The sequence below is a fragment of the Trachemys scripta genome, chromosome 7 (assembly GCF_013100865.1).
Source record: "Trachemys scripta elegans isolate TJP31775 chromosome 7, CAS_Tse_1.0, whole genome shotgun sequence".
NCBI lineage: Eukaryota > Metazoa > Chordata > Testudines > Emydidae > Trachemys > Trachemys scripta.
In genome coordinates, this window is record NC_048304.1 from 119,460,729 (window position 1) to 119,478,305 (window position 17,577).

General features: G+C 45.6%; 1 protein-coding gene across 3 annotated transcripts in view; it reads left to right on the top strand.

Annotated features, from left to right (window-relative positions):
* SORCS1 (sortilin related VPS10 domain containing receptor 1) overlaps nt 1–17,577 on the top strand; it is a 408,602-nt gene that overhangs the window by 333,349 nt on the left and 57,676 nt on the right. For all 3 annotated transcript variants that reach the window (XM_034776637.1, XM_034776634.1, XM_034776636.1), the window contains exons 11-16: nt 6,597–6,699; nt 6,970–7,046; nt 12,402–12,493; nt 13,803–13,910; nt 15,717–15,834; nt 17,254–17,384. In XM_034776637.1, coding sequence (XP_034632528.1) covers nt 6,597–6,699; nt 6,970–7,046; nt 12,402–12,493; nt 13,803–13,910; nt 15,717–15,834; nt 17,254–17,384 — 629 coding nt within the window. The remainder of the gene's footprint in view (nt 1–6,596; nt 6,700–6,969; nt 7,047–12,401; nt 12,494–13,802; nt 13,911–15,716; nt 15,835–17,253; nt 17,385–17,577) is intronic.

Here is a 17,577-nt window from a genome sequence, read left to right on the forward strand (position 1 = left end):
AGGGTTCTGGCTCAGCCTATTATAAATATAATGGCCATTTGTGAAAGTCAGATCTGGGGCAGGGCTTTGGTTTGGGCCCATCTCCTGTAACACAAATCCCATGTGGTAATGATGCTCCTCATTTTTTTTTATGTACCCCAGCAGAAGTAGCCCAGCTCATTTGCGTGTGGGGTATGTACTTTCTCAGCAGGGTACCCAGGGATTTACTAGCCTATTTACAGGACAGTGGGACTTTTGCACAGAAATGACTGAGACATTAAGAGAAGGTTACTAGGGTGGCGGGACATCCCTCAAGGCGCAGATTGGATCAGCACAACCAAATGCAGATACTTCTCCAAAGGTTATCTGAGCCTCTTGGGTGTACAGAACCGAGCAGAGCATCTCATGAGAACAATTTCTCCTGTAAGATTTTCAGGACTTGCTGCTTCTAGTCAAGGCAAGAAATATTAAAAAAAAAAAAAAAAAAAATACATACCGCAACCCAAAACTCTTACTGGACAAGTCACTTTCCCCTCTTTGTGCCTCAGTTTCCCCATCTATGACTGGGGATCATGATACTGACATCCTTCGGAAAGTGCTTTGAGATCTACTGATGAAAAGTGCTGTATGAGAGTTAGGTGGTAATTGTTGTTATTATTGTGTTGTAGTACTTCTGTTTCTGCAAAACTGGCAAGAACTGTGGATGGGGGGAGTGGGAATGAAACAAAGAAAAATAAGTGGATTTTATAGGCCTTCAGAAAAGTTGAGATTTGATTTCTGAGCACAGAACGAGGCAGGTTCTTATTTTATCCACAGCAGGTAGCCAGCCCCTAATTGTGGCACATAAGAGGTGGGAAGCTAGTGGACAGAGCCCTACGTTTCCCCACTCCACCTACGCTCCTTGCCTCCCTCTCCCCAGAGAGTCAAACTTGAAATGAGCAGCAGTCCTGCACCAGGATCTTCAAAGTAATGGAGGAATCAGAGAGCTATAAGAACGTCTGGCAGACTGAAGGAAACTAGGGTTAGGATTTTGGAGGGTTTGGGCTCTGGTGTGGGAGCCCAGCTCTGTAAGACTGACGATAAACCAACAGCAGTTTCAGCTTCTGAATCTTGCATGTAATCATACTGAGTAATTGTTATTCTATGTATTACAGCAGCACCCACTCAGTGCTGGGAAACTCTGTTAGGTATATTGTTGTTATGATCCCCATTTTACAGCTGGGGAAGGTGTCGCACTGAGCTCAATGGGGTTGCCCTGCTGTGAACGAGAGCAGAATTTTGCCTAGAGAAGTTAAGTGAGTTGCCCAAGGGCAGCTGGGCAGTGTCACAGCACCAATTATCCCTGTAGCGCTATTTACTCTTGGCCCCAGGTTCAGCCCATTGGACTACACTGCCTCACCAATATCAGGGCTTGCTTTGCATCCCTGCAACAGCGATGTAACAGCTGTCATGACAGCTGTAGAAATAGCCCACAGGTTTTCCCAGTTTGTCGCTGAGTCGCCAGTAGCCACAACATAGTTTACCTGTGCCCTTGGGCTAGCGACTGGATTTACAAAGCCCATGACACTAGTAACACTGCCTGCAGTGCGATGATGTCATAAGCCGTTTACACTGGGGAGAGGGCAGCTCCTGATGACAAAGGGTTAATCAGTGCGGTTGTTCTTAAATGCTGTTCTTAAGAACTGGATAGCAAAGGTTTGGATAACATCATGATTATCCACAGGATCATAGCTATGCAAGCCAAGGGCAACACCCGGCTTCAACCCATACAGTGCTGTGGCTGAGTGTACGTCATCTGAGAGCAAGCTGAGAGGTGATGGGGCAGGAACAGGACCTGGGGAACTCAGGCCTGCATGAAACGGCCGTGCTGCTGGCCAGCTTTCAATTTACTCCTGACTACTAGGAGCTGTAAGGTTGAGGGGGAACTGCACGGCCAAGCATCTCTTTGTACTCTGTGGGTTGCGTTTAAATTTCTTCACACGTGCCCATTCCCCGTCCAGATCTTGCCCCATTTCCCCCCGGCTTGCTCTCTTGACTAATGGAACAAGCACATCTCTGGTTTGTTTATTTCCACTCGCTGCAGGGGACTATGTCTCCTGTTTAACTCCCATCCCACGTAGCCTCCACTCAGTGCTGGAGAGCAACAACCTTGCGCTCCCTGCTGCGCATTGGACTGGGAACTAGGCCTAAATACCAGGGCCTGATCTAAGGTCCATATGAGTCTGTCCATTGCCTTCAGTCATCTTTGGATCATTGCCTCTAGGGCAGGGCCGGCTCCAGGGTTTTGGCTGCCCCAAGCAGCCCAAAAAAAAAAAAAAAGCCGCGATTGCGATCTGCGGCGGCAATTTGGCGGGAGGTCCTTCGCTCCGAGCCGGAGTGAGGGACCGTCCGCCGAATTGCCGCCGAATAGCTGGACGTGCCGCCCCTCTCTGGAGTGGCCGCCCCAAGCACCTGCTTGACAAGCTGGTGCCTGGAGCCGGCCCTGCTCTAGGGATAGGGAAGGGGAAGGAAGGTGGCCATCCCTCACCCATCTTACAGCATTCCACAAACTGGCCACGTGAAATATGTGGTCAGAGGGGCTTGTTTGTTTTTTAACCTTCCCCTGGAGTGTCAAATAATAGAAACAGGTAGGATGCCACACCCGTTGGCTGAGCCGGTATGGGCACTTCCTCATGCTTAGGTATTATCAAGGGATGGAAAACCAGCAGATCAGGGACCAAATAGGGCACGGAAGGTCTTGCTCACAGGTTAAGCTAGAAATTTGCCAGGAAGGAATTAGAAGAAACCTGAACTAAACTGACTTACTAGAACATGTACTGGGACAGGTGATCTTTTTGAAAGAGCCAGCTGCCAGTTTTCCTTTCGCTGGTTGAATAAAAGTCAGAGCCTTGTAGCTGGGGAAAGGAATGGGGAAAACTGTACAGAAAATGCACCGGTGATGCAAAATAAGAGAGGAACAAGCTTTGAGTTGGAGGAGAGACCCAAGCTGTTAAAAGTCTTCTTTCAATTTTGGAGCTAATGGCAGTGCGGAGATTGTGCAGCGTGAGGACTCAAGACGTGCCAGTCACAGAAAGCAGAGCGCAGAGATTAGAAAAAAGATTTGTTGAGCAGAGCTGCTAGAAATGTAGTAGAGGCTTCCAAAGAAACCAGGGCTCCGGGGGGCATTTTTGTTCAGAAAGAGCCTGGGGAAAAGGGGCTTGTGGAAGTGCAATAGAAATAGGAGATTGTGCCCAATCGGGGCAGGGTTTTAGGCTGGGACTTGCAAAGGAACCTCAGGGTGTTAGTTACCCAGCTTCGTGTGGGCACAATGGGGTCTGAATCCATGACTAGAGCTCCTAGGCGCTACCACAAAACGAATAACTCCTAATAACAACTAATGATGTCTCAGTATCATAGGAGAGATGATAGGCTGTGCAGGGATAGGCCTAAAAGCGGAGACCGGAAGCTGGTGTTTGATGCGGTGGGGTCGGGGGAGGGAAGCAAAGCGAGGGGGTTAAAGTGACAAGCCAGGACACCTTTGCATGGATGTACATGGGGCAAGAATGCATTTGTCAAAGCCGGAGAGGAGAAGGTTGCATTAGGCAAGAGGATGAGAAGCTGAGCAGTAGTTTTAGCTGTGTGGGTGAAGAGGAAAGGTCAGATTTTAGGTGGTGCTCTGGTCTCCGTTGGGGCCTCTAGGCATTACTGCATTATGATGAATAAATGGTTGTGCACTTGATAGGCAGCATGTCAACTCTTGCACTGGGGCCCTGGGTCTTAGTACTTGTTGTCTATACCCTGTATCTATGTAATAACAATGATAATAATAGCTGTCTTTTATATAGCTCTTTCCATCAGTAGAGCTTACACCTATATAATATGTATCTATGAAGTGATACAGATACAAGATAAAAGGAAACTTCAAGCAGCACAATCTAAAAGGATTGAAGGCTAAGACGCGAGCTAATCTCTGTTGGAGCGGGGGATTGGGTGAATTACTTCCATTAGCTACCTTCTGCAAAATGCCAGAGGGCAACATTAATTATTGTGGTTTGAAAAACACGTTCCCCCTTTAGCCCTTCAGAAGGGATAGAAATTTAAAAGGAAGAATCCCTTTTCCCTGAGTGCCTTTCTGCTTAGCCGAACTGGGTTTTCTCCCAGAATTCTCCTCTGGATTGCCGTGGAGTCTGACCCTACAAGACTGTCAGCTGCGGTTATGGCGTTTGGCATATTCTGCTTGTCTAGTGATGCTCCCACCCATGCCACCCTGGCCTTTTCCTTTGGGTCCCATCAGCAAGAGTTCACCTCCCTCTTCCCCACACGGCCATTGGGCTCACCTTTGCGGGAGTGGTACTTGCTGACTTGGGTGGTTGACATCCTCATTGCAGGACTCACATTTCAAACTCGGAGAGGCACAAATGTGTCCACGACAGGGACAATATTATGCTCCAAGTGACCATCCTGAACTAGCCAAAGGAAGGCCTAAAACAATGCTGACCATTAACAGATTGGCATTTGAAAATAGCTTGCTATTGTACAGCATTGCAGATATTTCCTTTCACTCAGTAAATCACAACCTTTCTAGTTTCAGAGTAGCAGCCGTGTTAGTCTGTATCCGCAAAAAGAACAGGAGTACTTGTGGCACCTTAGAGACTAACAAATTTATTAGAGCATAAGCTTTCGTGGACTACAGCCCTCTTCTTCGGATGCATATAGAATGGAACATATATTGAGGAGATATATATACACACATACAGAGAGCATAAACAGGTGGGAGTTGTCTTACCAACTCTGAGAGGCCAATTAAGAGAAAAAAACTTTTGAAGTGATAATCAAGCTAGCCCAGTACAGACAGTTAAGAAGTGTGAGAATACTTACAAGGGGAGATAGATTCAATGTTTGTAATGGCTCAGCCATTCCCAGTCCTTATTCAAACCGGAGTTGATTGTGTCTAGTTTGCATATCAATTCTAGCTCAGCAGTCTCTCGTTGGAGTCTGTTTTTGAAGTTCTTCTGTTGTAATATAGCCACCCGCAGGTCTGTCACTGAATGACCAGGCAGGTTAAAGTGTTCTCCCACTGGTTTTTGAGTATTTTGATTCCTGATGTCAGATTTGTGTCCATTAATTCTTTTGCGTAGAGACTGTCCGGTTTGGCCAATGTACATGGCAGAGGGGCATTGCTGGCACATGATGGCATATATCACATTGGTAGATGTGCAGGTGAACGAGCCCCTGATGGTATGGCTGATGTGATTAGGTCCTATGATGATGTCACTTGAATAGATATGTGGACAGAGTTGGCATCGGGGTTTGTTACAAGGATAGGTTCCTGGGTTAGTGGTTTCTAGTGTTCACTGCAGGGTCTCATCCATGTCTAACTTCTATGAATCACTTTGGGGCATGGTGCCCATTCTCTGGTTAATCATGATCTTCCTCCCACTCCTTGAAAGGTGTTGGAGGGAGGTGGGTGTACCCTTGTTTCTCACTTATGGTCTGGGTGGTTCCTCCAGTCTTTGCAGATGCACGTGGTAGAGATCGTACTTACATGCACTCTGGACCAAATCCTGAGAAAAGACCTGAGCAACTCCAGCTCCTGTTAGTTTCAGTGGAGGCTTCATGTGCTCTCACCTCTCTAATTTGTCTGTCTGCCAGGCACTGTGCAAACATAGAAGACCGAGCCCCTGCCCCCTACATGCTTCTCCCAGCCTCAGATCTTGGTGCCTTCTTCCGTGTGCATGGAGCTCTCCCCTAGTTCCAGTCCACCAAACACTCTCTCTCCCCTCAGCCAAACCACCCAGATACTGTCTTGCTGTTCTATCCCTCCTCTGCCCTTTCCCTATTCAGCACTCTCATTCCCTCTGGGTTTGGTGCTCTGGAGGATTTTACACAGGATGCAAAAGGCCAAAGAGATCCATGCTCCCAGAGGCTCATTGTCTCCAATTGGACACTGCATGGGAGCGAGGCATCTTGAGTGTGGATCTGTTTGCAAGAACAGACCCTGAGACTGCAACCTCCTTGGCTCAGGATATATGTTCTGTGCTTTTTAAATAATAATAATCATGAATAATACCAGCAGTCGCATGCACCATGCAGCTGAGGCATCTAATACTCTTCTCCTCTTTGTTATTATCCTTACAATTTTGCCTTGTTACTGTGGCATGGAACAGATCTCTTTAAATAAAAGGAATCAAAAGAGTGGGAGAGAGAGAGAGAACCAGCTTGTCACTGCCAGGGTTTGAGAGACAGTTTGGGGTTTGTCTTTTCATTAGGCTGCCCGTGTCAGTACGTAGCAGCTTGCAGTGCTTCGCTCGCAGAGCTGTGCTAATGGTATCATCAGACCTTGTTACCCTGTTGTTCACAGACTGGCTGGCACATGTCCCTCGGGCTGGCGTTCCATTTGCTTCCAGCTTTGTTGTTTTTGTTTCTATTTTGCAATGAGCTTTTTTGGAGCCTTCAGGGAAGGAGTAAGAAAAGCTAGGTTCTCACAGATTGTCCACAATAGCAGGGGACCCCTTCCAGTCCTCTGTTCTGATGTTCCATGGCCATCACTCTGATGTACGAATGCCCATTGGGAAGGGAGACTGCATGGGATGCCCTTTATGACTTGTCTTTTCCTCCCCCACCCCCTTTCTCTCCAGCCCTATTGTTCGCTGCACCTTCACCTAAAGGTTTCCGAGAACCCGTACACGTCAGGAAACATCGCCAGCCGAGATACTGCCCCTAGCATTATCGTGGCTTCTGGTATGAAACATTCAGTTACTATCTGTTGTACATAAAGTGTTGTAGACATCAGATTTCGCCTATTGCATTTCCACTGTGCATGGAAATAGAAGTATTTGGACTTTGATCTTGTAATTACGTTTCCTTGCCAAACTAAGATGACAATTCTTCCCCCCTCCCCAACACTGAAATCCTTTGCTTCGGAAAAGGTAAAGAACAAGTACACCACTGAGGCAGCTCGCTTTCCTATGCCTTACAATGTTGTTGCACTGAATAATGGTCTCCTTACAGGTAACATAGGTACCGAATTGTCAGACAACGACATCAGCATGTTTGTTTCATCGGACGCTGGGAACACGTGGAGACAGGTAAATAACATGACTCGCAGCCGTGAGTGGCAAATGAAGGGAAGGTGCTTTCTTTAAAAAGGTCATGTGTTTTTCTTTTTAGTGGCAGAATAATTGATACTAACCCAAGCGAATGGTAATCCCTACTTGCTTTTTCTGACACTATTTCCAGTTAAAAAGTGGGAATGTGCCCAAGCCACCAAGCCTGGTATTTTCAAATACAGTTTAAGGGAGTTTGGTTGTTGATTTCCATGGGAGTTTAGCTACACTAGAGTTTTGGGTGGCTGGAGCAGACATCTAGAGAAGGAAGGCCCAGTGGTAGGGCACTTACATAGGATTTGGGAGAGCCAGGTTCAATCCATGCCATAGACTTCCTGTGTGAGTGTGTGCAAATTACTTAGTTTCCCTGTGCCTCAGTTTCCCATCTGTAAAATGGGGATAATAGAACTGCCTGGCCTCAGGGAGGTGTTGTGAAGATAAATTAAACATTGTGAGGCACTCAGGTACTATGGCAACAGGGGCCAGTAAGCACCTGCGATAGATAAAAATTGTAGTTTGAGCCCAGATCTAACAAAAAGATATCGCCACACTTGTGACTGGCTCCCCGCCAACCCTCACCTTGGCAACTACTGCTTGAGATCTACTTGGATGGGTTGCACATGTCCTTTCTTACAAGTAAAATACTCCCAGTTTAATGTAGCAAATACTTTCTTGACAGAGAATAGAAGAAATCAGAAATGGGAAAGCCTTCTTAAGTCACTGTGACCCTAGGGACCCCTTAGTGCCAACTGGGAAACGGTTCATTGTTCTATAACAGCAACTCCTATCAAGCCTGGCAAACTAACACAACTAACACACTGCTTTTGTGGTAGCCATCCATAAACAGTGTTTTGTAAGGTATCAATGTGTATGTACTGATTATATTTAAAAAGTAGATCTATATATGGAAAATATGTCCTTATAGTTTTTATTGAGGTATTAATCCCTAGTAGAGGTGAAAAACTGGTTTTGCCAGACAAAGGGGAGCATAGTCACATACATTACATAGGTTCATATGTAGATTAAGCATTGTAAACCAAAGCAATGGAAGCCCCATTGAAATAGGAGTTGACTGGGGGATGGGGAGTCATCATAGAATATCAGGGTTAGAAGGGACCTCATCTAGTCCAACTCCCTGCTCAAAGCAGGACCAATCCCCAGACTGATTTTTACCCCAGTTCCCTAACTGGCCCCCTCAAGAATTGAACTCACAAGGCTGGGTTTAGTAGGCTAATGCTCAAACCACTGACCTATCCCTCAACAGGAAGAGAAGAACAGCAAGCGTCCTCCTGACTATGGAGACAACACAATGAGTTTTGAGAGAGCCATTTGGGGATCCAATACTATGGGATTCCTTGAAAGGTCTGGGGTATTCATGAAAACTTGGATCCTGGCTTTGACTGAAAACCAGCACCTCTGTCAAAGACTGAATCCTTGGAAGAAAATCTATTTTATTCAATAGGACAGGTAAACCATTGAGAAGAGTGTACCTAGTATTGCAGTTTATGGTTCGTTTTTTCGCAACCATTCTGTGTCCAGTAGTCTCGCTTACTTCTCATTGGGATTTCTGTTCTTTGTGAATAAACTTATTCTCCTTTTACAGTAGACAGCATACTCCTGATTTCCCAAAACCCTATGATCCAAACCTTTGTGTTATCTGAATCCCTTCCTTGTCCCAAGGGATTCAAATGCTGCAGACCTTCGGAGAATAGAGCAGAGACCCCTGGCCCTGGGGGAGGCCACCTGCTGCCCCACTGTGACGGGAGTGAGTGAGCAGGGCCCACCTCCACTCACTCCTCTCCACCCCCTCTCCCCTGTAACTCACCCAGGCCCCCACTGTTCTGGCGCCCCTGATGGGGAGTGTACTGTACATCTCAGTGCTGTGGTATTAAGCAAACTGTGACTCAGCTGAATCAAACAAGCTGAAGAATGTCTTGTTCCCTTTGGGAACAGCGAACCTGGTAATTTCTGTGTGTCCAGTGATGGGCTGAACAGTTAGGGTGACCAGACAGCAAATGTGAAAAATCGAGATGGGAGTGGAGGGTAATAGGAGCCTATATAAGAAAAAGACCCCAAAATCACGACTGTCCCTATAAAACCGGGACCTCTGGTCACCCTATGAGCAGTGCATGACTGCAGGTGATGCATGTAGAGGGGCTCGGGGGCGGGGGTATACCTTTTGTTCCTGCAAGGCAAAGAAGGGCTGGCAGAGCCCTGAGGAGTACTTGAGTGGCTGCAGGGTTGGCAGTGTTAGGGAGCTGACTTTCTCTCACTGGAGGCAGAGGGAACAAGGTGATTCTCCGTCCTGAGCACCCTAAGGTAGCGTCACTATCTTCTAGTCTGTTCCCTGGTGGACTAGAGCTTCAGCACAGAGAAGGCACTTAAATCAATCGACTGTAGCTTTCCATTGCTCAAGGGCTGTCACTTTCTCCTCTTCCCTGGGAGGTTATTCCACCCTCATACCGATCTCTCTGTTAGATAGTTTCCCCTGATATTCTGCCCACATTACCCTTTGTTTAATTAATCTCATTAAGGACCTACAAATTACCACAGTGGATCAGGCCAGTTGTCCTTGTTGGACCAGCTGCTTCTAAGGAAGGAGTTAACCTTGGGAATGGACACGTGTCCATGGATGCATCCAAAGGGGGGAAATTTCTACTAAGCCCCCGTCAGTAGTTGGCTTGTTCCATGAAGGGGATATAAACCCTCATGCTTTAGGACCTGATCCAAAGCCTGTTGAAATCAATGGGAGCCTTTCCATTGACTTTGTAATCGGCTTTGGGTCAGGGCCTTAGATTACTAGCCCACTTCTGCTAAACTTGGTTAGGAGGAAACTTTCCCTGTGGACACATTATCCCATAGCTGCCGGCTCCAGCGTTTCTTCTCTGAAGCATCTGGTGCTGGCCACTGTCTGAGACAGGATATTGAACTACAGGACTTGATCCAATATGCTGGTTCTTTCATTCCTGTGTTCCTAAGCATCAATGTTTGGGTCGCTTACGTTTCATATCCTGTCTAGCATAACTGTGTATATTCTTAATATCCATATAAATGCCTATTTTTTCCCCAATATGATTATGTTTTTGTCCTCAGTAATATCCTGTGGCACTGAGCTCTACAGGTTAACATGTGTTTAGTTTAGTATAAAAACAAACAAACAAAAAAACCCTTCCCTTCTATTATTAAGTTTTCTGCCTTATTATTTCATTGGCAGTCACCTTTTTTCATTTATTATGAGAGAGGGGAAGTGCAGTTTCTTCTTCCTTTCATATTACTCTTAGTTATACCCCTTGTGTGAACCTCCACAGTTCCTCTCCCTTCTGATGATTACACCCTCAATACAATTATCAAGGTAACCCATCCAGTCACCAGCACAACCACGGCAAATACAAACATAGTCTCCAAAATACAAGGTCCTCGCTTACAAGGACAGCACAGCAGAATCATGAGCATATTATCCTCTTGATGGAGCACATCAAGGCAAGGAGTTAACCTGAAAGAAGATGGATGGAGAATGAAAAATATCTCCTGTTCTGCTCGGATTATAAATCTCAGGCACAGAAAGCAAAGCTTCATGCCACACGAGCGAGACACTGTGATTACTGAAACAAATGTGTTTGCCCCCTTCCCTCCCCACTGTTCTGCATGTTAATTAAATATCCCTTGCTTTGAGAGCACATAACTAATGAGCTTTAGCAATCAGGTAGAAGGCTGGATAATCTAATGCATGGCTGCTGAGCATCATTAAATATGTTTTAATAATTAGCTGGCATTTATTTAACATGCAATAATTGTCATACATTGCAATTAAGTATATACTTAAGTGTTTTTAACAATGCAAATAGTCAGTCTTGGATTGGCAAATGCTCTGCCTTGCGGGAGAGATGAGTTCGGAGGTGGGGAGTGGCATTGCTTGGGCCTGGACTCTGAAGTGTCTGATACTGGCCACTGATGATTAGAGGGTGCTGGATTCAAGGGACCACTGGTCTGACTCAGTCTGGACATTCCAGCGTTCCAGTGTTAGCATGGGCTGGAAGCAGTGGGGAAGTGGAGAGCAGAGTCCTTCATGTTGCTATACAGCGTCCCCTGCCCCCACGGATCAGCATTTATGGAGTCTGGATGTTGCCCCCATTTTAAAAAAAGGAAGGATGAGTCAAGCCGATGGGAGCGGTGCAGAGGAGTTCCGAAGGTGAATAAAGGAAGGAAATGGCAGGGACTTCCAGGGACACTCACAAAACTATTTCTCTGTGGTACTTACCTGGCCCCCATCTCTTTGTTAGTGTGTTCATCCTCACCACACCCCTGTGAGGTAGGCAGTGCTGTTATTTCCACTCTACAGGAACCGATGGGGAACTGAGTCACAGAGAGCCTCTGACTTGTCCAAGGTCACACAGGGAGTCTAGGGCAGACTAGGGAAATGACTCTAGGTCTCACAAGTCCCAAGCAAGCGCATACCACGGGACTGACTTTCCTCTCTACCTGAAATGGGCCTTTATTGTTGCTGGAGCTGAGTGACTAATTAATAATTTGTTCGATGGATCTTTGTTGGGGAAATGGCTGCAACCAGATCCTGGGTCTCCATCATTTATTTGCCATTCGAGAGCATCTTACACAAACTCTTTTCGTTCCGTGGCTCTCTATTCGAAATCTGAAATTCGAGCTCTGTTGTGATCGGTCACAGAGTAGCGCATCTTCTTTCTGATTAGAGGAGTGCAACTCTTATCAGGTGGGTACATTTAGAACCTGGTTTTGTGTCACTGAAGTGGCTGGAAGCTTTTCCGTCAAGTTCAATGGACGTGAGTTTAGACCCCTAAAATCTGAATTCCTAAATTAGCCAAGCAGTGATCTTAAAATGTGCTATCCAGGGATACTACCAAAACCGGACTGCATGGGTGTTTGCAGGAGAATATAAAAGGGACCCGACCAAAGGAAACCTGTTTTATGTGTGAACAAATACTGAGGGAAATTAATTTTTGCATTGTTTGCCCAGCTTTCTTTGTCCTCTCAAAACCCTCCCATATGGTCTTTGTAAGTCACCTGCAAAGTGAAACTCCCTGCACCTCAAACAAAGCTCCCCGAGCTGCAGGGTGGGGATGGGTGATGATCTAAAAGTATCACATTTCAAATAAATTCTCCCTGCCAGCCGGCAGGATGAAATGCATTTGACAAGGGCGCAGCAAGATAGCAACATAAAAAATCGGAACTGAGTAATAACGTGTCTTCTCCCTGCTCCGTAGTTTGGTAAACATATCCCCATCCAGTGTCTATCCTGGAATAAGAGTGTGGCCTGTAATCCAGGCTAAGGAAAACGGATCTGGGTATATGTATGTTTTGCAGATCTTTGAAGAGGAGCACAGTTTTTTATACCTGGATCAAGGTGGTGTCCTGGTCGCCATGAAACACACATCGTTGCCTATCAGACATCTATGGTAATAACTGTGACCGTGCTGATCCCATTTGTCCGGGAGTCCTTCATTCCACATTATGTGCTGCTGGCAGTTAAGCTGTGACTAATTTTTTTAGCTAAATGCCAGAATATGTCAATTAGGAAATTTACATGCATTCACTCTGATAAGGGCTAAAGCAGTGCCGGCGATTTCACACATAAGTGCAAGTGGGGAAACAGGTTACAGTTCTGGCGCCAGATCCTCTGCGATGGTAAATCAGCATCATTCCATTAACATCACTGGAACTAGACTGATCTATCCCAGCTGAAGGTTTGGCCCCTAGAGTCTGACCATTAAGTTGGAGTTTGGAGTAGGATCAGTCTCCTAATGAGTTCCAAATATGCTTTATTTGCAAAACCGTGGATGAAATTATCTCCTAGGTGGAGGGCAGCAGTTATGCCGCAACTTTATTAGATAACGTCAGGGCTACCCACCAAATCAAGTAGTATTGTCACCACTAGGAGCAGCTGTTGAGCTGCCTTGACAGAACATCGCTTTGTGCTGTTTATCGTTCCGTAGCCAGCACTACGGTCAGCATCTTGCCAATATCTAACACACACAGATCAAGATTTTAGAAAGCGACGAGTGGTTTTGGGTTTTCATCTTGAGGCGCCTTAAAGGGACCCGGTTTTCAGAAAGTGCTGAGCTCCTGCACTCTGAAAATAGCTCCTTTTAAGGTATCTCAAGCTGAAAGATCACGAGTCACTTTTTAAAAATCTTGGCTGCAGAGTCCATCTTGCCCTTAAAATTACAGTCTCACACAAGACTTCACGAGTTACCACCACTTAAGTATTGGCCGCTGATTAGCAGAATCATGCCAGACTAGCTTGATCAATGCTCTGATTTATGATGCCCAAAACAAGTCGTTCTTTCTAGGACTTACACGGCAGTGTCCAAGAGCAGAGACGGCTGTTTGTTTGCTCTGGCAGGCTAAAAGGATTCAGCAGTAGTGGGATGGAGACCTTTTGGCCAAACCAGAAGAAACCTTTGTGTGGGGCATTAAAATCAAGATTATCAAAAGCGACTACTGGTTTTGGAAGCCACAGCATGATGATGCTCAGTGACACCTTAAAAGGGCCTGATTTTCAGAGGGTGGGTGCTCAGAACGTGCTGCAAATCAAGCATCTCTAAAGCAACTCAGAATAGGCACCAATAATCCTTAGTCATTTTTTTAAAAACTTGGCCTGCCTAGCTGTTGAGACAGCTCCTACCTTTTGTCTCTTTATGTCCAGCAGCTCCGTTTCCTGCAGCTGTGTCTGAGAGATGGTGACCCTTCTGCTTTTCCCACTAGGTTAAGTTTCGATGAAGGGAGATCCTGGAGCAAGTACAGCTTCACGTCCACCCCACTCTTTGTTGACGGGGTATTGGGTGAGCCTGGCGAGGAGACTCTGATCATGACGTAAGTGAGCGTGTAAAGGGAAAACAGCCAACATCAAGTTAACTCTGATGAGAACTGCACCATAAACACGTACTTGGGCCAGATTCTCGTGTAAAGACACCTCTGGCCAGGCTGTGTACGGAGACTGAACCTGGGATATGTGGGAGGCAGGGGATGGGAATATGCAGTCATGCTTGTGATGCCAAAAATACCGGTAACCCTCATAACTCAAGCCTGACCCCAGATGTACAGTACCTTCCCTCTTAACTTGTGTATATTTAATGTTAAACATTAACTTTAATGAAATTTTTAAATCTGACTTGGAGGGTCCTACGTGGGATCCACCTAAGCTTCAGAAATGTGGCCATGTGGCTCATCAATGTGAATATTTGACTCTTGAAGCTTTGTGAGACTTTAAGCAGAGCTACCCGTTGCAGGTGAATGTTGGAATGAAAAATAGGGTGGTTTTTTTTGTTTTTTTGTTTTTGTTTTTTTTAAGCCGTGCTTTTGTATTTTTAACTGGGATGCTGCAAAATGGTAAGCGTGAATGACAAAATGTGTCCTAGGACTCGTGATTTAGTTTCAGTGTGGGATTCCGAGTTTTGCGTAGCACAGAAATCTGTACTCACCCTGACATTTTGCTTGGGCTCAAATTTGCAAAAAACGTGAGAGAATTTCAGTTTCTGCTTGTGAAAATGAATCACGTTGTAATCGATAGAACTTGTGGTTTGGAAATTAGCTGCTGAAAATAAAGGTGCACTAAGCAGGTGCCATTCGGATCCAGATCTGGTTCTGGATTTTGATTAAACTGGAGCCCAGGGTTCTGCTTTGTGGTAGAACCAGGGACAGGATTTGAGTTTGGATTCAATGATACTAAAATCCTGTGGGTTGTTCTTGGACAACATCAGCCTCAAATGGCAAACCTTTGGCAAACCAACAGCTGGGCCTCTAAGATTTCTTCTCCTGATCAGGTTTAAGCCAAAGCCAAACCAGAATTGAAAACCAAATTTCCCTTCTTGTTTTGGATCCGCTCTAGGACCAGAATCCTACAGGCAAGTTCATTTGGATAGGGTGCCACTCCCCACCTCATGCATCCCCACTCCATAAAATAGCCAGTGGTTCCGATTCCTGAGGTCTAGTTTTGTCCCATCTCTAGTAGATATTTAGAAGATCATTCTTCATTTTTTGTGTTACCCTCAAAAGACCCTTGTTAGTGTCAGTCATAGCTCAACAACTGTAGCCTTGTCCTGAAATAAACAGTCTTAATAGTTTAGGGATTACATTTGCAAAAGTGACTTTGGTATTTAGAAGCCAACATCCCACTGACTTTCATTTAGACTTAGGCTTCTATGTCGCCTAAGGGCTTTTGAAAACGTTACCCAAAATCTCATTGAAATCCGTTGAATTTAGGATCCTAAGTCACTTCGGATATTTCTACACTGCAGCTGGAAGGTGTAATTCCCAGTTTGTGTGTGTGTGTTTATATACACACACACACACACACACACCAGTGTGGCCACAGCATCACTGGCAACAGCTTCAGCTAGCTGCCCAAGTATGTACATAGGAGGTGAGATGGGATTGTACTTGGGTGGCTAGACAGAGCCACTTCCCTGCCACTGGGACCATGCTGCTACTTTTAGATGCTAGCTCCAATAGAGCTAGTATGTGTACGTCTCCCAGAACTGGGAAGTCACTTCTCCCAGCTACAGTGTGGATGTACCCTCTGACGCTTCTGAAAATTTGACCCTGGGTAAATTCCATACCTAGGAGGCTGCATTGGCGATGCCTTTGAATGTATAAATTCTTCCTTGCTGTGCTCTGTAGAGTGTTCGGACACTTCAGCCATCGCTCGGAATGGCAGCTGGTGAAAGTGGACTACAAGTCAATTTTTGACAGGAGATGTGCAGAAGAGGACTACCGGCCGTGGCAGCTCCATAGCCAGGTAAGAAGCATGAAAGCTGGATATGAGTTGAGGTCTTGATTCTGCAGCTGAACACTGGTGAAGACCAAGGTCCTTTCCTGCTAATTTGGTGGCTCAGAGTCACTGGATGAAACTATTATTGGCCGGTAATATTTCATTTCAATTATACACTGGCTTCAAACTGCAGCCTACGGGCTGCTTCCATCTCTAATGGATACAAGCCAGGGCTTAGAAAGAAGCAGGTGTTCCAAGTTTTACCTGGACACCTGCAAGCATGGCTCATATAGGCCTAGATCCTCAAAAGTGCATAGGCATCTAAGTGCCAATACAGTCAATGGGAGTTAGGCACCTAAATACCTTTGGGATTCTGAGCCCTAGAGTATAATTCCTAGCTCATGACACTTTCTACATGGTGTTTTATATTCTGTAGGGTTAGAATAAATTATGGCCCAAGTGGTCTAGTGGTTTATTGAAGTCGATAGAGCTGAACTTGTTTACATTCTCAGAGAATAGGGGATCTCTATTTATAACTTCTTGGGAGAGGGTTTGAGAGGTAATATAAAATTAAAGTGGGCTGGGCTTAGACTGACTGTTCCAGTGAGACACAAACGCAAGACTGAAGTCCCAACTGTGGGTCAGATTGTCAGTTGATGTTCATCTCCTTTGAAGTCCGTGCAGCAACACTATTTTACCCTAGCCACTGCTCTGCCCTTTGTTTACACGAGCCAGGCAAAGCTGTGAAAAAGCTCCGTTTTCATCCAGCAATGCAAACAGGAGTAAAATATAAGCCAGCCAAATGTATTTTGTTTTTGTCCTTCTGTGCTTGCATAAGCTAAAAAGCCAAGGACTGCGCAGCCCATCTTCGATAACGTCTGCTTCTGAGCATGTGAAACTATTCATGGAAGACTGACCCGTATTCTTGCCTCTAGATTTGGTTCCTATTGAGAGTGCAAGTCTGAGCCTTCTCTTCTCTGATTTCCCTAGAGAAAAAACATTTTGCAGGGTTCTTTAGTCAGTTATATAACAAGTGTTTGAGTTCAGTGCATAACAGACAATATGCTCATCCTGTACTCAAAATTTATGGAGTAGCTTTATGTACAAACAAATGACAGAGTTCAGTAGAGCTGGTTAGCTAAAAAAGAAGACTTAAAAAAATGGACTAGCTCTGTCTCTTCAGTATCTCAGAGATCAGAGGGATCAGTGTGTGCTGTCAGTTGTTACGGCACCTAAGGTATAAATCAGATCTGATCCTCGAATCAAAACTCTGGATTCAAATACCCCTGAACTTTGGGGAAAGTCTGGTCCACATCTGCACCGACAGAGAATTTGGCCCAAAAAATCATCCCATAATGTCACCACAACTGCTAAAAATTTACCAAATTGGGGTGCTAAAAATAATAACGATGGCATAAGGATAGACTGTTCTGGTTCTCTTTTCAGGGAGAAGCGTGCATTATGGGAGCGAAACGGATCTACAGGAAACGCAAATCGGAGAAGAAGTGCATGCAGGGAAAATACGCTGGGGCCATGGCATCGGAACCATGTGTTTGCACGGAGGCAGACTTTGATTGGTAAGAAATACAGATGGGATGTGCGTCTGCCCATGCCAACATGATACTCACTTGATCTGCATACAAAGGGTTAGGCTTGCATAGGGTTACCATACGTCCGGATTTTCCCGGACATGTCCGGCTTTTGGGGGCTCAAATCCCCATCCGGGGGGAAATCCCCAAAAGCCGGGCATGTCCGGGAAAATCGGGAGGC